The sequence below is a fragment of the Anomaloglossus baeobatrachus genome, chromosome 11 (assembly GCF_048569485.1).
Source record: "Anomaloglossus baeobatrachus isolate aAnoBae1 chromosome 11, aAnoBae1.hap1, whole genome shotgun sequence".
Classification (NCBI taxonomy): domain Eukaryota; kingdom Metazoa; phylum Chordata; class Amphibia; order Anura; family Aromobatidae; genus Anomaloglossus; species Anomaloglossus baeobatrachus.
This window is the reverse complement of record NC_134363.1, coordinates 111,787,014-111,810,827: the sequence shown is the minus strand read 5'-3', so window position 1 is coordinate 111,810,827 and position 23,814 is coordinate 111,787,014. Positions and strand designations below refer to the sequence as shown.

Genomic DNA, 23,814 nt, shown 5'->3' with positions numbered 1-23,814 from the left:
GTGCATGGAGTGGAGGGGAGGGAGTGGACGCTACACACGTCCAAAGACGACGGCGGCCGTTTCGCACCTGTCTGGTGCTTCAGCTGGTCTGAACTGAGCTGACATCACATCCATTATATCCACATAATACAGGTGGTTGATGTCAGCAGTGATTAAAACAAGTTTAAAATCAAACTGCAGTATTACTACTGAATGGAGTGCAAAATAAGCATGTACAAACATATAAAGACATACAATAATTTTACATATAGCTGGAATCTAGAAAAATTATCCCAAGAATACGCTCAACTCATTTTTATCATTTAGTCCTAATGGACCCAAAGCATTAAACTTCATAATATATTCTGCCTCCTTTCTGAGCAGAAGTTTGTGCGTATCCCCACCTCTGGCTGGAGTTTTAACTAGATCAATGCCTATAAATGACAATACATTGGGGTCAGAATTATGGACTTCTTTTATATGGTTGATTAATCTTGTAGCGCCTATTCCGCTAGAGATGGAATTTCTATGCTCTCTAAATCTTATACACAAATTTCGAATAGTTTTGCCAATATAAAAAAATTGACAAGGGCAGAATATTACATACACCACCATTTTGGACCTGCAGGTAATCAGACTTTTGACATAATGTGAATGGCCACCTATTTTAAATGTTCTGCCAACTATATGAAATTGGCAAAAAGAGCAATTGCCGCATCTAAAATTACCTGTAGGGCCAGCATGGTGTAGCCAGGTCATAGGCGGTAAATAGCGTTTTTTAATCAGAATATCTCCAATATTCCTGCACCTCCTGTGTGTCACTAGGGGCTTGTTAATGGCCATGTCTCTCAGCTCATCAATCCCTTCGATTATATACCAATTTTTGTTTATCACTGATTTTATTGTTCGGTCCATAGGTCCGAATTTAAAATTAAACACAAAACGATCTAGTTGTTTTTTGGGGGGGAGATTGTTACAATTCCTGACAAGAGATCTTTTTTCAAGCTCTATTTTCTCCTCTGCTTGGGCCTGCATGGAGTTAATTAAATTCAGGGGATAACCCCTTTCCAAAAAGCGTTGTTTTAGATCTTTTGTCTGAACTTGCAAAGCATCTGTATTATTGGTGATCCTATTCAGCCTTAAAAACTGGCTGAAAGGAACCGATTTCAGTACATGCTCAGGATGGGCACTTTTATAATGCAATAGTGTGTTCACTGTAGTCGGTTTCCTGTAGAGCTCCCTTGAAATTAACCCTTCATGGGCTGTTAATTTGACATCAAGGAACTCAATACATTTATCTCCGAAAAAATGTGTGAACAGCATATTGCAATTATTTTCCGAATTTAAATACGCTACAAAGGAATTAAACTGTTCCCTATCTCCATCCCAAATTATCAGGACATCGTCCACAAATCGCATGTACTTTTTCATATGTTTGATATATGGATTGATGGGACTGTAAATTAAACGATCTTCAAGGTGCGCCAGAAACAAATTCGCAAAAGTACACGCCACCGGAGTCCCCATTGCTACTCCACTATTTTGTTGGTACCAAGTGTGCCCAAATTTGAAAGTGTTATGTTTTAAGACCAAATTCAAAGCCTCTTCAATAAAATTAATTAAATGGGCATCTTCACCAAGCTCTCTCAACATATCTGTAATGCTGTCTATTCCAAGGTTCTGTGGAATCCTTGTGAATAGGCTTTCCACATCTAAGGAAGCCCAATTAAATGTTTCTTGCCACTCGAATTGTTCAAGCTGCTCAATCAAATCCCTTGTATCCCTTACAAAAGATGGAATTGTTTTTAGTAATGGATGCAACAGCCAGTCAAGATATGCTGAAAGTGGTTCGGTGAGAGATCCCACTCCCGAGACTATTGGTCTGCCTGGTGGTCTCTGTTCACACTTGTGTACCTTTGGTAGCCAATACCAGTGCGGTTTTGTTGGGAAATCAGGAAAGAGTTTTTCAGCTCTATTTTTTGTTATAAGGCCAGTTGTTATCTGCCTATTCAAAAAACTGCGTAATTTTTCTTTAATTTTACCTGTAGGGTCACCAGTTAGTTTCTGATAAACTGTGCAATTATCTAGATGTTTTTTTGATTCTGCTAAATAATAATCGGTGGTCATAAGCACAGTGGCACCTCCTTTATCCGCTTTTCGTATCGTTACATTCTTGAAGGATTTAATTTTTTTAACGCAGATAATAAATCGACTCAAAAACAAGCTGATGAAAGGCAATGCAATATAGGTCCCCTTGGTTTTTCTCTGATGGGTTCAGAAATTGGGAAGGTAGCTGAGGACGCTTTGCATCTGTTGAGTATAACGGATGATAAAATTAATGTGGCAAACGTTTCAGCTATAGAGAGCAATCTAGACAATAGCACTAAATTTACTGGAGGTTTAAAATCTACTTTTATCCCACCTGTATCCCCTGGTAATAGTATCGATTTATTTCAGGAAGTAGTATTGAGAGATATAAAAGCGTTAAAATACCCCAATATGAAGAATAATCTATCTAGTTCAGAAAGAGCAGCACTAGAAAAAATTAAATCCTTCAAGAATGTAACGATACGAAAAGCGGATAAAGGAGGTGCCACTGTGCTTATGACCACCGATTATTATTTAGCAGAATCAAAAAAACATCTAGATAATTGCACAGTTTATCAGAAACTAACTGGTGACCCTACAGGTAAAATTAAAGAAAAATTACGCAGTTTTTTGAATAGGCAGATAACAACTGGCCTTATAACAAAAAATAGAGCTGAAAAACTCTTTCCTGATTTCCCAACAAAACCGCACTGGTATTGGCTACCAAAGGTACACAAGTGTGAACAGAGACCACCAGGCAGACCAATAGTCTCGGGAGTGGGATCTCTCACCGAACCACTTTCAGCATATCTTGACTGGCTGTTGCATCCATTACTAAAAACAATTCCATCTTTTGTAAGGGATACAAGGGATTTGATTGAGCAGCTTGAACAATTCGAGTGGCAAGAAACATTTAATTGGGCTTCCTTAGATGTGGAAAGCCTATTCACAAGGATTCCACAGAACCTTGGAATAGACAGCATTACAGATATGTTGAGAGAGCTTGGTGAAGATGCCCATTTAATTAATTTTATTGAAGAGGCTTTGAATTTGGTCTTAAAACATAACACTTTCAAATTTGGGCACACTTGGTACCAACAAAATAGTGGAGTAGCAATGGGGACTCCGGTGGCGTGTACTTTTGCGAATTTGTTTCTGGCGCACCTTGAAGATCGTTTAATTTACAGTCCCATCAATCCATATATCAAACATATAAAAAAGTACATGCGATTTGTGGACGATGTCCTGATAATTTGGGATGGAGATAGGGAACAGTTTAATTCCTTTGTAGCGTATTTAAATTCGGAAAATAATTGCAATATGCTGTTCACACATTTTTTCGGAGATAAATGTATTGAGTTCCTTGATGTCAAATTAACAGCCCATGAAGGGTTAATTTCAAGGGAGCTCTACAGGAAACCGACTACAGTGAACACACTATTGCATTATAAAAGTGCCCATCCTGAGCATGTACTGAAATCGGTTCCTTTCAGCCAGTTTTTAAGGCTGAATAGGATCACCAATAATACAGATGCTTTGCAAGTTCAGACAAAAGATCTAAAACAACGCTTTTTGGAAAGGGGTTATCCCCTGAATTTAATTAACTCCATGCAGGCCCAAGCAGAGGAGAAAATAGAGCTTGAAAAAAGATCTCTTGTCAGGAATTGTAACAATCTCCCCCCCAAAAAACAACTAGATCGTTTTGTGTTTAATTTTAAATTCGGACCTATGGACCGAACAATAAAATCAGTGATAAACAAAAATTGGTATATAATCGAAGGGATTGATGAGCTGAGAGACATGGCCATTAACAAGCCCCTAGTGACACACAGGAGGTGCAGGAATATTGGAGATATTCTGATTAAAAAACGCTATTTACCGCCTATGACCTGGCTACACCATGCTGGCCCTACAGGTAATTTTAGATGCGACAATTGCTCTTTTTGCCAATTTCATATAGTTGGCAGAACATTTAAAATAGGTGGCCATTCACATTATGTCAAAAGTCTGATTACCTGCAGGTCCAAAATGGTGGTGTATGTAATATTCTGCCCTTGTCAATTTTTTTATATTGGCAAAACTATTCGAAATTTGTGTATAAGATTTAGAGAGCATAGAAATTCCATCTCTAGCGGAATAGGCGCTACAAGATTAATCAACCATATAAAAGAAGTCCATAATTCTGACCCCAATGTATTGTCATTTATAGGCATTGATCTAGTTAAAACTCCAGCCAGAGGTGGGGATACGCACAAACTTCTGCTCAGAAAGGAGGCAGAATATATTATGAAGTTTAATGCTTTGGGTCCATTAGGACTAAATGATAAAAATGAGTTGAGCGTATTCTTGGGATAATTTTTCTAGATTCCAGCTATATGTAAAATTATTGTATGTCTTTATATGTTTGTACATGCTTATTTTGCACTCCATTCAGTAGTAATACTGCAGTTTGATTTTAAACTTGTTTTAATCACTGCTGACATCAACCACCTGTATTATGTGGATATAATGGATGTGATGTCAGCTCAGTTCAGACCAGCTGAAGCACCAGACAGGTGCGAAACGGCCGCCGTCGTCTTTGGACGTGTGTAGCGTCCACTCCCTCCCCTCCACTCCATGCACTTGTAACCTGCACGAATAAAACAACAAAACTTGCACAAGCAGCAACTGGTGAGTGCCTGATGTTTTTTCCTTTTTTATTGCTCTGAAACCCATTTAAATGACAAGGTTTTTGCAGGCATTTGGGGTATTCAGCCATCCCTTTTCACTGTTAGGCCTCTTTCACACGTACGTGCCTCCGATACGTGTTTGGCAGTTTTCTCACGTACCAAAGACACGTACACACGTAGACCTAAGTATTCCTATGGTTTTGGACACACGTAAGTATTTGCGCACATAACGTGTGTCCGTTCTGTACTTACGTGTGTCCGTATGTTTCTCATACCGACATGTCCGTTTTCTCTCCGGCATCACGGGTGTCACACGGAGCGCAAACGTGTCACACGTAATGCAAACAGACCACACGGATGTGTTCCGTGTGACACGCACCGGAGAAAAGCCATGTGTCTGTGAGGAAAAAAAAAAAAACTCTACTCCCCTTCTCCAGCCCTCCGGTCTCTGCCGCTGCTGTCACTTGCTGCAGACCGCCGCTCATTATGCTCATTGAATATTCACTTCACTGCGGCCGGAAGCTGCAGCAGCGGGGAGTTGGCAGGACCAGAGACCGAAGATCAGCACCACGGACAGCAACGCCAGGGACAGGTGGGTAGAAAGTTTCCGTCCTCCGTGTGTTATCCCGGATAACGCACGGAGAACACACGTGTGCCATACACACGGCTCACCGAGTGCAAAACGCACCTCTGACACATCCGTGAAAAACGTGTGTGTTTTTCAGGGACGTGTGAAAGAGGCCTTCGTCATAGTTGCTCTCAGCATTGAAGCCTCTCACAGATCAGCCTGACTAAGCACCAAAACTATGTCACGGCTGTGTCAGGCTGCTTTCACACATCCGTTTTTTGCCGTCCGGCACAATCCGGCAAAAAAACTGATCCGTTGCATCAGTCTTTTCTATGTGTTCCTTTTGTTCATTTTTTGACAGATCCGTTGTGCTACTGAGCATGCGCAGTTCAAAAAACCGGATCCATCGTTGGATTCCGTTATATGCTGGATGATGACGGATCCGGCGCTCATAGGCTTTCATTGTAACTCACGCCGTACGCCGCTGGATCCAGCGCCATATGTTTTTTTTGCCCGTGACAAAAAATGCTGCAAGCAGCATTCCATCCGGCTGCGGGATCAACTATTTACGCCGGATCCGGCAAAAGTCGGATACAATGCAAGGCCATGCGGCACAATCCGGCGCTAATACAAGTCTATGGGGGAAAGAACGGATACGGCGGCAATAAACACCGGATCCATTTTTCCGTTTTTTTACCGGATTGTGCCGCACGGCGAAAAACGGATGTGTGAAAGCAGCCTTACACATCACAGACAGTCCTGTAGTTTCCGGCAATAGAAGATCGCAGCATTTGGCTACAGAAGCTGCACTCTGACTTTCCCTTTCTCCATGCTTGGAGTTTATCCCTTTCTCTTTAGGATCCTGCAGTTTTTCTTATCCTTTCAGCTGTTTCATCAGCACTTCCCTTGGTGTCTTTATATACCCTCATTTCCCCTTACTCTGTGCTGGTGATAGGTTTACTACCCTTAGCAAGTCTTCAGTGCAAGCAGTCAGCTTGTATTCATCTTGAGAAATGTAGCTATTGTTGCAGTTCCCCTCCCTGAGTCATCTGGAGATAAGCTATTTGTTTAATTTCCCCGTTTGTGATTGATGTGTCTTCTTCAAAGCTTAGTAGGGTTGACTAAGCTGACTAAGCTCTTATCCTATCCGTTCCCTACCTAGGGCCTATTTCGGGCTCAGCCAGGGTCAGGTATTCAACTCAGCGCATAGGTGTGGAACCTATCTCAGATGGCGAGGGAAGCCAAGGGCCAGCGGTAGGTTTGGTCAGGGGTCACCATCTCCCCCTTCCCTAGACACAGGGTTTCATTTCTCTTTCACCATTCACTGGTTACTTTCCTCGTACCTACCGTGTTTCCCCGAAAGTAAGACCCTGTCTTACATTAATTTTACCCCAAAAAGTCCCACCCTGTCTTACTTTCAGGGGAGGTCTTACATTAGCCGAAAAAAAATGACAATTTTAATGTTATGGGGTATAGGGCTGTGCCGTATCCCACTGCACACAGCCCCATACCCCATAACAGTGCAGTGGGATACGGCACTGTTATGGGGTATGGGGCTGTGTGCAGTGGGATACGGCACTGTTATGGGGTATGGGGCTGTGTGCAGTGGGATACGGCACTGTTATGGGGTATGGGGCTGTGTGCAGTGGGATACGGCACTGTTATGGGGTATGGGGCTGTGTGCAGTGGGACACGGCACTGTTATGGGGCTGTGCCGTATCCCACTGCACACAGCCCCATACCCCATAACAGTGCAGTGGGATACGGTACTGTTATGGGGTATGGGGCTGTGTGCAGTGGGATACGGCACTGTTATGGGGTATGGGGCTGTGCCGTATCCCACTGCACACAGCCCCATACCCTATACAGTACATGTTTCCCTACTTGGTTTTTAAATGGTGGACGTTTTCCTCTGCGGTGCGGAAGGCCTGTGCTGCAGGGAACGCTGTGCCAATCAGCAGGGAAACAGCGGTGACGTGGGGCTGGGGCGGCCAATTACAGCCCGAGCTGCTGGGCCAATCAGCGCTCGAGCCGGAGGCCGGCGGTGACGTGGGGCTGGGGCGGCCAATTACAGCCCGAGCTGCTGGGCCAATCAGCGCTCGAGCCGGGGGCCGGCGGTGACGTGGGGAGCAGGGGCGGCCAATGAGCTGGGCGGATTGCGGGGTTAACACGGCGAGTTAACCCCATGAGCGCTGGACCCGCCCAGCTGCACCTGAGGACACCTCTGGAGCCTGGGGACCCAATGGGGGACAGTGGCGGCCCAAAGGTAAGGGCCTTACATGTCACACTGGCCCCCCAACCCTGCCTTACATTCGGGGGAGGCCTTACATTGAAGAACCCCCCCGTAACCCCCACCCTGTCTTACTTTCGGGGGGGTCCTACTTTCGGGGAAACACGGTAGCAATGCACAGACTCAAGGATGACTTTTCATAGGGCTTACATTAAAACACGACCCTCACAAATTTCCCAAAGCCTACTTCTCCAGTGCATTAGTATTCTCAGCTGATACTACTATTGTGACAGTGGTCACAGTCAAGATCCTGGTCTTGCTGTGTGGTACTTCGAGATCTCTGTCCCCAAAGAACTCTAGTAAATACATTTCATGGCATATCTTGAAAAACCTCCTTATGCACTCTGGCCTGCAGATTACCAACTCTCTCAACAATAGACAAGCCTAAAAGGGGCTTTACACGCAACGACATCACTAACGAGATGTTGTTGAGGTCACGTAATTCGTGACGCACATCCGGCCTCGTTAGCGACGTCGTTGCATGTCACACGTACGAGCGACCCGCTAATGATGTAAAATACTCACCAAATCGTTGATCGTTGACACGTCGTCCATTTCCCAAATGTTGTTGCTGGTGCAGGACGCAGATTGTTCATCGTTCCTGAGGCAGCACACATCACTACGTGTGACACCCCAGGAACGACGAACAGCACCGTTCCTGCGTCCTCCGGGAACGAGGTGGGCGTGTCTTTCATGGGGCTGCTCTCCGCCCCTCCGCTTTTATTGGACGCCTGCCGTGTGACGTGGCTGTGACGCCGCACGAACCGCCCCCTTAGAAAAGAGGCTGTTCGCTGGCCAAAGCGACGTCGCTGGGAAGGTAAGTCCGTGTGACGGGTACTAGCGATATTGTACACCACGGGCAGCGATTTGCCCGTGACGCACAAACGATGGGGGCGGGTGCGATTGGCAGCGACATGGCTAGCGATGTCGCTGCGTGTAAAGTGGCCTTTAGGCCAGTTTCACACTTGCAATTGCCTCACGTGTATCTTGCGTGAGTCTCGTGTTGCATCAACAGTCACAGACTCACACTCTCCTCACCAAATCAATCATTTTTCAACTGGCTAACACGGTACCAAAACCTTTTAATTTTAACTTAAATAGTTTCAACATTCAACCACAAGGGAGGGAGGGTGGGACAGCAGCTTCCAGGTCTCACGGATGAGGAGAGACCGAATCCGGAAATAGGGGGGATTTTATATGGGAATCAGGAGGAGGGGAAAACAACGGGATTGGACACACAAACGGGGGACAGGCGGTTCGGGCATGGGAAGAGGAATTAACCCCTTCAAACCGGGCTCAGCAGTCAGGGTGCATCCAGCTCAATCTCACTGATATGCCCCACAATGTGCACATTCCAACAAGAACAAGGAAAACCACTACAGGCATGTACACACTGACTGGTACTGTTGTATGTATTTCAGCAGCATAATAAAATGAACAAACTACCAGTATTTTATGTAGGATAATCTTTAAATGATATCCTTGATACCACACTTTGTAACTTCTTGCATAGCTGCTTCAAGGGGGTTGCAGCCGGAGCTGCATTTGAATAAAGGGTCTCCTATCGAAATAATCCCATTGACAATGGGTGAAGTCACGACAATGGAGAAACGCACATAAATCAAATGAGAGAGAGCAACATTCATAAGTACATGAAATCTGAAAAGTATTTATTATTTGTGTGGACATGTGCTTAATTATGCAATTAATATTTCATGGCCAGGGATCGCTGTGGTGGGGAGGCCAGTGAAGTGTAGGATTACAGAGCGCAATCCAACTACAGATTTGATCAGGGATTTCTATGGAACATTACAGAGACACAGTTCATATATTCAGCTTATTGGATTCAGAAATCATAGTCTGAATAAAAGAACAATACTGACGAATCAATGGGAGAATGAAGAATAATAATGTTCTGTTACATGATATTATTGTATCTGGAGATGAGCTTTTACACAGGAACAGATGAGGGAGCAAAGTCTACCAGCTGGATACCATTTGTACATGACAGCATGGCAGCCAGGGCCGGACTGGGACTCGCAATCAGCCCCCACCAGCCCACGAACCATACTGGTGACTGATCTCTTGGCCAAGTGTGCACCAAGGCTCCCTCATTTGCATTTTAATTAAACCTAATTTTCTTTATCTCTGAACAGCTATAATGTACGCTGCTATTATCACCTTAAAGGGGCTAAGTCCCATTTTAGGCATTTTAGGAGAGATTGACTCCCTTTAAATAAACCACACTCCAACTACACAGAGAAAATTATGTAATACTTAGTTTCCCAGATTTGGGACTTTTATGGCAAATTTAAAGGATATGTCACATAGGATATGCTGAAGGGAAAGAATACAGATTCAGCGGTGGCCCCCAGAAAAGGAGCGGTGGCTCCCTCCATTTAGGTCTATAGGAACTCTGAAAAGTTCTGAAAGAAAGCCATGGACCCCATAGGGGGGAGGGGCGACATGACCAGAGGGAAGGGAGGGAGTGAGGGGTTAATAAAGTTATAATGAGGGGCATTATGGGAAGGTATAGGGGATTGGTGGAGAGAGGATCCCTGTAGGGGAGGGGGGGGGGAGTATAAAAGCGATGAGGGAGGGTCTTGCCTCCCCTTTTGGACTCCGGACAGCGTCAGATTGAGACCCAGGACCAGGACCACAAGGACCAGCATGGCGGACCTCCAGGAGCTGGATCGGCTGATTAGAGCGGCGATGGCGGTGCACGGGGCCCAGGCAGTGCAATCCCACGTCAGGGCTGCCTGTGTGTCCCCGTCGGCACCTGCCCCTCGCTCCCCCTCTAGACGCGGGCGGCGTTCGAGGCCCCCGCTCAGGTACTCTCCGGGCGCAGGGGGGGCGAGGAGGCCCAGTGAGAGCCCCCCTCGGGACCCTCCGCGGCGGGGCGGGCGGCAGCAGCTTCCAGCGTCTGCCCCGGCCGCCGGGAGGAATCTCCGACGCGGCCGCGACGGCCGAGAAGGGGGCGTGGCCAGCCCGGGGCCTTCTTCCTGTCTCAGGCCTCGGGCTGGAGTGCAGAGCCCAGCGGCGTCTCCCGGCCGGGAGCGAGCCCAGCGATGGAATGAGGCCAGCGGTGGCCTGGATGTAGGCGGGCCCGGCCTGGGGCCTACTTCCGGTCCCAGGCCGCGGGCTCGAGTGAACAGGCCGGCGGCAGCCCGGGGACCGGGCCGTGCCCAGCATGAACTGGAGGCACGGAGAGGGGGCGTGTCCAGCCTGGGGCCTGCTCTGGACGCCGGGCCCCCGGCGGCGGGGCACGTCCTGGCGGCTGCTTCTGACCAGGAGCGGGCCCGGCTTGTGATGGAGGCCAGCAGTACCCCCCGGGGACGTTGGGGGGGCCGGGCGCAGGCAGCCAGCAGGGGGACCGGTGTGGGCAGGCGCCACCCGGATACCTGCACGGCTGCGGAGGAGAGGAGGGACGGTGGGACCCCCGCAGGGCGCGCCAGGTCCCTCAGATCATCAGCTCTGCGCCCGGCGGACGCGGTCTCCCTCGGGGGGGGGGGAGGACCCAGCGGGAGGTCTCGGTCGGAGGCCCGGGGGGGGGGAGAACCGGCGGTGGGGAGCCCCCTGAGCTCGGGGAGAGGCTCCTCCAGGAAGAGGACTCGGTCGGCGGCGGCCCAGGGGACAGGACGGTCTTGTGGGCTGTCGCCGCAAAGAAAGCAGCGGACGCCCACCGCCAGTGCCCACGCGGCTGCCCAGGAGGGTGGCTGTGGTGGAGGGGGCGCATCGGCTGCGTCCTCTGGAGCTGGGACGGTGGAGGACGGCTACAGCGAAGAGGAAGAAGGAGCCCTCAGGTCGGGGGACGAATTAGAGGAGCCGATGGCGGACGACATCGCAGTATCGCATTCCGTCTCCGCGTCACGGTCGGGTGAGCTAGCCGTGGATTCGGCATTGCTTGCGGCGCGGGGAGCGGGTGCTGGGGAGGTGGCTGCGGGCACGGCAGCGCCAGAGGGGTCAGTTTTGCTTAGTCAGTTGCTGGGGTTTTTGCAGGGTTTAGCGCGAGCGCCGGCGGCGGCCTGGACAGGGTCGGCGGTGGATGGCGCGGCGGCGACTAGCGGCGAGAAGGTGCCGGTGGGGGCGGGTGTAGGTAGCGGAGTAGTGGAGCCTGCAGGCGAGAAAGCGGGAGAAAAGGAGAAGGAAAAGGAAGATGAGGTGGTGAGGCTGGATGATAGGGCTAAGAGCGAGGTGTATGTGTGCTTTGAGGGACCGCTGGGGGCGCACCTCAAAAAAGAGGTGAGGGAAAAAATTTGGAAAGGGGAGTATGTGGAGATATTTTCCCTGCTGCCCCTGGAAAAATTTAACCTAGACAAGGTGAAGCCGAGCGATTCCAAGAAGGAAAAGGAGGAGGAAGAAAAACGCCGTTATAGGCTCATTCCTCGTTCCTTTTCCAATTGGTTGCAGGCGTTTGCAATTTTGGCTAGCGTGGTAGGGGAAAAGGAGCCGGAGCACTGCTCGGCTCTATTCGGCTATATGGATGCAATCGGGGAGGCGTATCGCACGTACGGGGGTTTGGCATGGCTGCGGTATGATGAGCAGTTTAGGCAGCGGAAGGCGTTGCGGCCCGGCATGCGGTGGGACCATAAGGACATTTCCTTATGGATGCGCTTAATGGCGGCCCCGAGCCAGCCCTTTCGTGGCGGTGCCGGGGGACCGGGAGCCGGGCCCTCGGGGATTCAGAAAAAGGGATTGTGCTGGCAATTTAACGAAGGCCAGTGCAAATTTGGCGCAACGTGTAGGTTCAAGCATGAGTGCTCCGGCTGCGGGGGGGGGACATAGCTTGTCCAAATGCTTTAAAAAAGGGAGAGGCAAGGCTGGGGACGGGTCTGGAAAAAGGGAGGACGCCGGTGAAAATAGAGGCGATGGCGCCGTTTTTAAGTAGGTACCCGGACGGGGCAGCGGCGTCGCTTTTGCGGTTTGGTTTTTTGTACGGTTTTCGGATTCCGTCGGCGGTTGAGGCATTGCCTCCGGTTTGTCGCAACTTACGGTCGGCAAGGGACCACCCTATGGTTGTGGGTGAGAAGTTGAGTAAAGAGGTTGAGCTGGGCAGGATGGGGGGCCCATTTGAGAGCCCTCCGTGCAGGAATTTGGTGGTGTCCCCGCTGGGGGTGGTGCCAAAGAAGGAGCCGAATAAATTTCGGCTCATTCATCATCTTTCATTTCCGGAGGGGTCGTCTGTGAATGACGGCATTGCGCCGGAATTGTCGGCGGTGTACTACGTCTCGTTTGACAAAGCGTTGGACTTGGTACGGGCGGCAGGACGCGGTGCATTGATGGCAAAGGCGGATGTAGAATCGGCGTTTCGTTTGTTGCCGGTGCATCCGGAGAGTCAGCACCTTCTGGGTTGCTGGTGGAACGGGAAGTTTTATGTTGATCGTTGTTTGCCCATGGGATGTTCGATTTCTTGTTCATATTTTGAGGCGTTTAGCTCCTTTGTTGAGTGGGTGGTGCGGGACGTGTCCGGCTTGTCGTCCATTATTCATTATTTGGATGATTTTCTGTGTGTTGGTCCGGCGGGTTCCATGGTTTGAGCTGGTTTGTTGTTCGCCTTGCAGAGAGTGGCGGATCGGTTCGGGATCCCTTTGGCGCAGGAAAAAACGGAGGGGCCGGCGCCGGTTATGCGGTTCCTGGGGATTGAAATCGACTCGCTGGCCATGGAATGTAGGTTGCCAGAGGACAAGATTGTGGATTTGCGGAGTGCGGTTGCAGCAATGCTGGCAGCAAAAAAAGTGCGGCTTAAGGTGGTACAGTCTTTGCTTGGAAAGCTGAATTTTGCATGCAGGATTATGCCGATGGGGCGTGTTTTCGCCAGGAGGTTGGCGGCAGCTACGGCAGGCGTACGGTCATCGGCGCATTTCGTGCGGGTCACGCGGGAGATCAAGGCAGACTTGTTGGTTTGGGACGTCTTCTTGCGACATTTTAACGGCCGCACTTTGTGGTTGAAGAAGGTGGTGCCCAATGATGCTCTGGAACTATATACGGATGCGGCCGGGTCGGCGGGTTTCGGCGCCATTTTTCAGGGTCATTGGTGTGTGGGAAGGTGGCCTGAGGATTGGCGACAGGGTGGCCTTGTCAAAAATCTGGCCCTGCTCGAGTTGTTTCCAATCGTGGTGGCGGTGGAGTTGTGGGGGTCGCAATTTTCGGGACGTAAGGTGTGCTTCCATTGCGATAATCAGGCAGTTGTACATGCAATCAACAGCTTGTCAGCGAAATCTGGACCTGTAGTGGCATATTTGCGGCATTTGGTGCTCAAGTGTTTGTTGTGGAATATTCATGTGGTTGCAAAACATGTGTCGGGGGTGGATAACGGGGTGGCTGACGCTTTATCTCGTTTTCAGTTCCACAGGTTTCGGGAGTTACTGCCGGGGGCGGACGAGGTCGGAGCGGTGTGCCCAGAGGAATTGTGGAGCCTGGTGAGGCAGTGATTGCGGGTTTGATTAGGAATTCGGTGACCGAGGTGACTTGGTGCCGTTATGCTAAGGTGTGGGTTGAGTGGCAGGCAGTGCTGGGTGAGATGTTTGGTAACGGGCGAGCGGATTATTTACTGGCGCTCTTGGCATTGGTGAGTGAGGATTTTAGGGCTGGGAGGTCAGCGTCGGCGGTGGCGATTAGGGTGGCGGCCGTGGCCTTCTGGTTAAAGGTTAGGGGTGAGCAGGACGTTTCAAGGGACTTTCGGGTACGGCAAGCATTGAAAGGTTTTCGGAAAGGGGTGAAGGTGCGGGACACTAGGCGGCCCATTTCGTTGGACTTGTTACGGCGTTTGGTGGATGGTTTGCAGGGCATTTGTGTCTCAGCGTATGAGACGGTGTTGTTTAAAACTGCTTTCATGTTGGCTTTTTTCGGGGCTTTTCGGATAGGAGAATTGGTGAGCCCGTCAAGGGTGATTGGGGGTGGTTTGCTATTCGAGGATGTGTCGGTAGTGGGACAGAGAGTGGAGTGTCGGCTTCGGCGGTCCAAGACGGACCAGATGGGTCAGGGCAGGTTGGTAGTGTTGTATGCGGTGCAAGGGGATGGCTTGTGCCCGGTGCAGGTGGTGAGTCAGTTTTGTGGTCTGCGGGGCGGTCTTCCGGGCCCGCTGCTACGTCACGAGGACGGGGCTTGGTTGTCTCGTTATCAGTTTGTGGCAGTGCTGAGGAGTTGTTTGCGCTGGGCGGGTGAGCGCCCAGAGGATTACGGGTCCCATTCGTTCAGGATTGGGGCGGCTACCGAGGCTTCTCGTTGGGGTCTTGGAGATGACATGGTGAGACGGATTGGTCGGTGGGAGTCCTCTCGTTTTCGTGGTTATGTGCGCCCGCAGTTATTATCTCGTTGAGGGCTCTGGTGGGGAGTTGTTTGTTCTGCCGTTAGGTTTTGTTGTTCTTTGTTGCAATCTGGAATGCTGGTGTTGTTGTTAAAATTGTTTCCTTTATTGTAGGAGTGTGTCTGATCTGGATCTTGGGGCACTCGTTCGTTTTTTGGGGGGCCCGTCGGGCCGACGCTCGCCCGAATGGTCGGCAGTTGGGTCTGGACAGGTCGCTGGCATCGGTCAAGTGGATTGGAGTGCGGGGCATGGAATGGAGCAGGGTCGTGCCGGAATTCGAGTACTATTGTAGGATGGACAGACCCCCGAACGTGTTGGTTTTGCACGTGGGGGGTAATGACCTGGGTTCGCGGGCATCCCGCGATCTGATTCGGGACATTAAGATCGACCTACTGCGGTATGGGCAAGGTATCCGGGCCTGATAGTGGTGTGGTCGGATATTGTGGCCAGATTATGGTGGAGGGGGGCCCGGTCGGTTGAGAAGATTAATCGCGCCCGGGCACAAGTGAACAGGGTGGTTGCGCGTTTCGTGCGGAGAAACGGCGGCGTGGTGGTGAGGCATGTGGACCTGGAATCGGCGAAGTGGCAGTTTCGGAGAGGTGATGGGGTTCATCTTAATGACATTGGTTCTGATTTATGGGCCCTGGGTTTGCGGGATGGCGTGGAGCAAGCCTTGGGCGTGTGGCGGGTCCAGGCCACGTAAGGTGTCACGTGTCCTGTCCTGTGGCGGGGGTAGGTCTGGTCCAGAAGCGGTTGGAAGGGATTTGTAGCTGGACCGAGAGGCACTGTCTTGGTATGGTGTCTCTGGGTTCCGGGAAATTGCAGGCACGGGGTTCTGCAAAGTTTGGGGGGTATTAATCCGTGGGGTGATTAATACCTCATCTCTGGGTCGGAGTGTTGCGGCCAGGGATATTGGTGTAGAAAAGGGTTTCTGGACCGGGCCTACATAGGGTTTCATGTACCGTTTATTATTATGTGTTACCTATTATTCTGTGTTTGGGGTCGCCCGTTGGACGGCGCCCCCTTTGTGGTTAGTATGTTAATAATAGGTAATAAAGGCTGCTGTGGCCAATTTGTTTAACCAAGTCGCATGCAGTCGGTGTATTATTTTTAGGTTAAGTTTTAAGGGGTATAGTAACCATCACGACTGGAGAATCCTTCCTCAGTGGTCAAGAACCTGGAGGGGACCTGTATGTATCAAACAGATGACAGATCCTATTGGACTGCACTGATGTCATCCGAGTGTAGTCCGATATACGCACAGACAGGCCACGGAGAAGATGGAGAGGTTAAACTCTCCACACCTGTGCTCCAGTCAGAGAATCAGAGCACAGTATAATGACCCTTGCAGAGCAGAGTCTGAACCAAGGGTCATTAGCAGACCTAGTCATTAGCAGGCTTTGTACAGCAACTGTAGAGATATAGGTTGGATCAGGGGTCTCAAACTCGGCTGGGTGTATGGGCCGCACAGAGGAAAAAAATAATTTGGGGGGCCGCATTCTTTGCAGGACAAAGTGACATTTTTATTGGTACCATATATATATTTTTTACACACCTTTGGATCACTGATTTTCAACATTTTTCACTTGTTTATTATAACAAATGTGCACATTCTTTGGTTAAATCTAAAAAAAAAAAAGATGTTAAAAAAAAAGTCATGCCTTATTTTGTTTTTTTTTTTACATTTTATCCCTTTCTTGTAACTAATAGTGTTACAATTATCACTATATAGAAATTTTGGCCAACATCTTTTAGTAATGTTCCCTATCCTATAGTAATGTGCCCACCTTGTCCCCACCCTATAGTAATGACCCCAGCCTTGTCCCTATTCTATAGTAATGTCCCCATCCAATAGTATTATGCCCATCCTTGTAATGTCCCTATCTTTTAGTAATGTCCCCATCCTATAGTCATGTGCCCACCTTGTCCCCATCCTATAGTCATGTGCCCACCTTGTCCCCATCCTATAGTCATGTGCCCACCTTGTCCCCATCCTATAGTCATGTGCCCATCTTGTCCCCATTCTATAGTCATGTGCCCACCCTGTCCCTATTCTATAGTCATGTGCCCACCTTGTCCCCATCCTATAGTCATGTGCCCACCTTGTCCCCATCCTATAGACATGTGCCCACCTTGTCCCTATTCTGTAGTCATGTGCCCACCTTGTCCCCATCCTATAGACATGTGCCCACCTTGTCCCCATCCTATAAACATGTGCCCACCTTGTCCCCATCCTATAGACATGTGCCCACCTTGTCCCTATTCTATAGTCATGTGCCCACCTTGTCCCTATTCTATAGTCATGTGCCCACCTTGTCCCTATTCTATAGTCATGTGCCCATCCTGTAGTAATGGGTTGTGGGGGGCAGTGGCAGCGGGTGAAAGGTGATAATTTACCGATCGCTCTCAGCTTCCACCTACAGATTCCTGAGTGAAGCTGAGGGGGCAGTCTCTGGCCCCAGATCCACAGTGATTGGACAGATCGGTCACAAGGCCGGGCTCTCCAATCAGAGCTGGGGGCGGATGAAACAGAGGTCACCCAGCTCCAGCCAATGATCGGTGCTACAGCTGCACTGATCAGGGCTGGATTTCAATGTTACAGCCATTTTTAATGGCTGAAACATTACAGTGGCTGTGATTGGCTGACGAATGCCGCACAGCCAATCACAGCCTCCGTAGGTCCGGGGAGGAGACACCACCCCTCCTGAGGTCCCCTCCTCCCCGAATCTAAGGTATTTGCTATTTGCAATGCAAACAGCGATCGCAGCCACCGGGGATGCGATTTCGCCATGACGTACTGGGTATGTCATGGATCCTTAAGTACCATGGAGCCATGATGTACCCAGTACGTCATAGGTCGCTAAGGGGTTAATGTACCGTCCTTCATATACACAAAAAATAAAAAAACACCATTCTTCTCACCTGTCCCGCGTTCCCTCGGCTCCTCATCTCTGCTTCTTGCTGTCTGCAGGCCGTGCCCCCGGTGACTATCGCGGCCGGTGCAGGGGCTGCAGCCCCTGGCAGCGATTTATGTCAGATCAGATGGTTGTTTTGCCGGCGCTGCGCGTGCACAGTCCTTGCCTCTGAGAGCGCAGCGCCGGCAAAACACTCATCTAACAAAGTGCATAAATAGATAATAAAACAAGCGCACTATGAGAAGCACCCGTGGAATCCTTTTTAACGTTTATAATATTAGAATTGCTCACCTTTGTTGGTTGTGCGCCCCCGCACAACTTCAGTGTCAGCTTATCAGACTGGAGTTCCTCCGAACAGATCCTGTGTCCAGGCTTCAGGAGTCCAGATTTAGGGTATCAATGTCGGCTACTGATTTCCACCGCCACCATGGAATTCAGGTTTTTGTTCCTCAATCCTCCAGCTACCAGCTGGGTTTTTTGATATGTCAGCAGGTCCTTTGCAGCTATTACCGATTCCCAATAGGGAGGGGGTATATGGATAATTCTTTCGGTCTATATATAGCGCAATAAGGATATTTGCTGGTGATAGTTATTTAAACTTTATTAATTAGGCACTCCTATTATTACAACGCGTTTCAGCAGAATTGCTTTCATCTGCTCCTATTTTACCTGATGAAAGCAATTCTGCTGAAACGCGTTGTAATAATAGGAGTGCCTAATTAATAAAGTTTAAATAACTATCACCAGCAAATATCCTTATTGCGCTATATATAGACCGAAAGAATTATCCATCTAACAAAGTGCAGACAGTGGCTGTGGCCCCTGCACCGGCCGCGATAGTGACCAGGGGCACGGGCCTGGGGGCCGCACGAAGCAGCCTGACGGGCCGCGTGTTTTAGACCCCCGGGTTAGATCAATTAGTTCTGGCTCTGCTTAGGTCAAGTGCCATTATCTAATTCTGTAAAGTGGTTATATATATATATATTCATATATATATATATATATATATATATATCTCCACTGAGCACAGACTTCACAAGGAAGGACTGGTTGCCCTCACAGTAGCTGTATCGGTCCCTAAAGTGAAGTGTAAAAATGGATAAATAAAAAAAATGGTGCAGGGTCCCCCATATTTTGATACTCAGTGCAGGAGGCTGCTGTGCCCCGCTGTGTGTTTCATCTTGACTTTGTATCAAAATTCCATGGACCCCATGTGGGTTTCTTAAATTATTTAAATAGTATAAAAAGCGTTGTGCAGTCTGCCTCAATTATGATACTCAGCCAAGATAAAACGGACAGCTGGGGGCTGGTATTCTCAGGCTTGGGAGGTCCATGGCTATTGGGTCCCCCCAGCCTAAAAATAGCAACCGCAGCAGCCCTGGAATTGTCGCATCCACTAGATGCGTCAATCCTGGCACTTACCCAACTCATCTCTATGCTCCGTAATATCCCTATACTGGTCCTTCCTTAACACTTGCCTAGGTCCTTGCTGGCCCTGAACTCAACCTGACTAGTGATTGGCAGCAAGACTCTAGTCTCGCCTCTGCAATAAGATGACACAAGGTAGGTAAGACAAACAGATAGGGAAAGACACAACAATGAGTTCTCCAAAGTCCTCTTCAGGAGGAGCTTTTCAACTGCAACTGTAGCAACAACACAGCTCTTGCAGAGACCAACTCCTTCAACATGGGCAGCTAAGGTTTGAGCCGACATAGAGTGATGTGGGGAGTGGATATTTAGAGCAGAAGTGAGTGGCTGTAGCTGAGTTTACAACTGCCTGTTAGATTTCTGCAGGTTAGAAATACTCCTTAACCCCTTCAGTACCGGATGGAATTAAATACGCTCCAACCCAGGGTAAATGTCAAGTAAGCACTACAGCTTATATGCAAAAAAAAACACGCTTTGACCTTCTGATCCCAGATACCCCGAGATCATATCAGGGCGTGACACACTTGGGACATGAAATTGATGCACAAGGCTACATGACAAGTTATTGAAACATTGACTTTTTTTGGGGGGGGGGGGAGTATACACCACTTGTGCTGGGTTTTGTGTCAATAAATTGTTTGAGATAAGGAAATCACCATTGCATACTTCTAATTAAATGCCATATTTCATGGTTTTATATCACTGCAGCATGAACTTTTTACGTTATACATAAATTCACCCGAAAGTCAAGTATCCTTAAGTTTTTGTAAGTAGTGGATATGGCGCTCCTTTATTCTGTCTGTCAGAAGGATACTATTGAATTCCATAGATGTGTGTCTGAGAACTAGTATTAATGGAAATCTATCAGCAGGTTTTTGGTATATAAGCTGAATATAGTATACTGTAAGGCTTGAAACATAGAATTCAGGGCTGCCTGTCTTGTCAAGGTCTGATCTGTTGTTTATTTGATATGTTTGTTTAAGCAGCAGGACTTCTTATTGCTCGGACTACAATGTCACACCCGGTCAGTCCGACACATCCGCCTCTCTGGCACCTCACTGTCAATGTACAATACTAGAGAGCCTGGTGTGGGCAGGGACAGCTGTCCCAGCTCTGCTGCATGACTAAATCTAAAAATTCTGATTGTGTCTTAATGGCTGCAGCCAGTAATATAAGTGATACATCATTTGATTCAGGATCCCTTTGCCTACATCATGCTGCTGTCAGATGAGGTAGCAAAAATAGGCTGACAAACTATCTTTAATATGACTAAGGTCGCAAAGATTTGGCCATGATCTTACACACGCATAAAGCTTTCTGTTATCCCATTTAAGAATCATTATTGATTGTTATAGAAAGAAATATTTTATTGGCAAATTGCATTGTTCTAAATTTGACATTTTTCTGTTCCTTGTCAGCCAAGAATTATGTTTGTAAATACGGCAGATTTAGGTTGGGAAGGGGGGAAGGTTGCTGGCTCTCATCTAGTAGACCGGGTAGAGTGTGCAGAGTATGGGTGTTATTTCAGTGCTACGTGGTGAAAAGTATGAAAATGAGCTTTTACGCAGTTCTGTGTTTTGGGGGGTTATCGATACATGTTGCAAGAGCTGAATATCATCTTCCTCCCATGTAGCACTAGCAAGATCGTTTTCTTTTGTTCAGAAAAACAGATAATTTACAAAAAAGGAAACACATTTTTCAATGCATAAAATAAATTTGCAGAGTCCAGAACTGATCATTCTGTTACTATTTGGAAATCGATAATCACGCTATTGCCAGCAGTTTCTTGGAATGAGCTGTGACCGGACACGTATTGTGGGATCTGTTTGTACTGATTATGGCAAGCAAATTTATAAATTGTGGCCACGTGCCATTTTTATGAAATTCTACATTATAATCCCTAATAAATGTGTCTGTTACATTTTCTATACAGGGAACTATTGTGATGTGTGAGCTCTAGCATGCTTGGGCGCTCGTAATGAGCAGTCGGACGCTCAGACGACCTTCACTTATGCACCAAGTATAATGCAAGTTGGGGAACTCAAACTTTTTCTGGAACATCTTCTGGAAAAATACTCAGGTTTCCCATTGACTTCCATTATACTTGGTGCACGAGTCAAGCCTATCCAAGCATCCGACTGCTCATCCCGAGTACCGAGCACCCGAGGATGGTAGAGCTCGCTCATCACTAGTGAAATATTCTTGTGCCAAGTGTGGTATATAACCGTAATTCAACTATATGAAAAAATACTAACCAGCTATATGAAAAAAACTAAACATACCACAACCTAAAACTAAAGAGGTTGTCCAAGACTGTAAAAAGCATGGCTACTTTCTTTGAAGAGAAAAAAGTGCCACTGCTGACCATGGAATTGCAACTCGCCTCCATTTAGTTCAATGGCTTACAGTGCCAGACACGAGACATGGTCATAGGTGGTGCTGTTCCCTCAAGAAAGCAGCCATGTTTTTCCATATTTCCATTTAAGAGGACAGTCTGGTATCACTGGAGGATGTGCTTGTTGAGTAACTTTTGAGTAACATTGCTGCAGTGATGTGAATAGTGGGCATGTGTTGACTTGGGTCATCATTATGTGGTGTAACCCAAGGTTCCACATTCAGATATCTATCTACATACTGCTCTTTTGTGTATTTTGTTGTAATTTCGGACACTTTAACCTGAAATGTTTTTTTTTATCTCCCTTTGTAGGTGTTCATTCTCAAATAGTACATGTAAACAACACAGTATCGGGATGTGTTGGCACGGATGTCATACTTCACTGTAGCTTACACAATCCTCAACCTAATGTAAAGATCACTCAGGTTACATGGCAAAAATCAACAAATGGTTCTAAGCAAAATGTGGCCATTTTCAACCCCTCTATGGGCGTCTCTATCCTCTCTCCATACAAAGAACGTGTGGTCTTCCAAAGTCCCTCACACCGTGATGGTACCATCCAAATTAGTAATCTACAGCTAGAAGATGAGGGGGCGTACATCTGCGAATTTGCAACTTTTCCTACGGGAAACCGTGAAAGTCAACTCAACCTCACAGTACTAGGTAAGTTATGTTTTTGTTAGAGTGGTTCCACCGTCTTATGATATTGATGACATATCCTTAGATTATTATTATATGGCAGGTAGGGACTAGGCCCAGGCAAAATGCTCATATACAAGATCTTCTTATTCCTCTCTGAGTCTCTAATACGAGCTGTTCTGCAGTACTCGGCAGCGGCCTCTACACATTGGACAGAATTGGGTATTGCAACAACTAATTGGGGGAGTTGCCGGGTTCCAAATGCCCGCCGATCTGATAATGATGACCAATCAAATGACCCAAAGACCCATTTACAAATATTAATCATGATTATTCCACTATACTTGGGCCTCTAATAATGCCTGCACCTACAACCTAATGCCATTGTAACCCACAGCACAATCCAAAGGCTACGTGGAAGAAAAAAAATCAGGTTACATAACAAATTAACAATTTAATGAGAAAAATAAGAGTCCTACTCAAAATTAGCAATATAATGAGAGAAGTGAGGGCTGTGTTCACCAATACCATGCTCACAAACTAGCTTGATTTTGGTGGGACAACCCAAGAACAATTTACGAGTACCAAAGGGCCTGAGTAACAAAACCACTCCCATGAGGGCTTATTTGGGGGCAATTTACAGGACTCTGGTGGGTTTTAAAAGTCCTGAATTTTGCTCTCTTAAATGTTGGTAAAAATAAATTATTATTTATGAGGAAATAAGGGGAATAATATTCATACCGTATAGAATGTGATATTAGCGAAAAATGCTGTATGTGTGTACAAGGACTACTTATAGGGCAGCTGAAGAACGTCCTGTCCACACTTGAATAAGGGTTCAATTGTGATTGCAAGATCTTCAACCCCAGCAGCTATGACACAAGGTCAACATGAGCTTGTTTCTGTGGGTTTATGACAGATGTCATAATTGTTATTATACAATATCTCAACACACTTAATCTCGGTAACAAATCACAACCCCACCCGACAGGCTACAATCTCTGTATGGAAAATCTGATGGAAGTCTAGAAATAAACAAAGTCATTAGATCTCCTCATTCTTTGAAGGTTTACCTCACAAAATGGTCTTGAAAAAAGTTCCAAGGCTTTTTATTCTACCACTGACAATGGTATACTTCAAAGAGATAAAGGGTTGTCTGGAATTTTAAGAAATTTGCCAAAGACCTTGGTATAAAATAAAAGTATAAGGAGAGGCATTATTTACCCTCTCCAAGATGACACCACATCCATGATTCAATAGCCAATCATATATGTTGGAGATATACGGCTCTCCAAGGTTCATGGGTGCTCTAGAAGGATTCCACAATGTTACGACAAATGTATGAAGATATTCGCCAGTCTAATTGTTTTATGAATCATTTGCACGTTGTTTTTATTAGTGATGGTAGAATAGTAACCATTCGTGTTTGGATTATTCGTAACAAATCCCAAAGTGCTATTCCAGTATTCATCACGAATAACGAACCTAATGGGAGTCAGTGAGGAACCCGAGCATTTTTCTTGTCATGACAAATACT

General features: G+C 47.4%; 1 protein-coding gene across 4 annotated transcripts in view; it reads left to right on the top strand.

Moving 5' to 3' along the window:
• NECTIN1 (nectin cell adhesion molecule 1) overlaps window positions 1-23,814 on the top strand; it is a 437,281-nt gene that overhangs the window by 111,160 nt on the left and 302,307 nt on the right. For all 4 annotated transcript variants that reach the window (XM_075329184.1, XM_075329186.1, XM_075329187.1 and 1 more), the window contains exon 2: window positions 21,951-22,301. In XM_075329184.1, coding sequence (XP_075185299.1) covers window positions 21,951-22,301 — 351 coding nt within the window. The remainder of the gene's footprint in view (window positions 1-21,950; window positions 22,302-23,814) is intronic.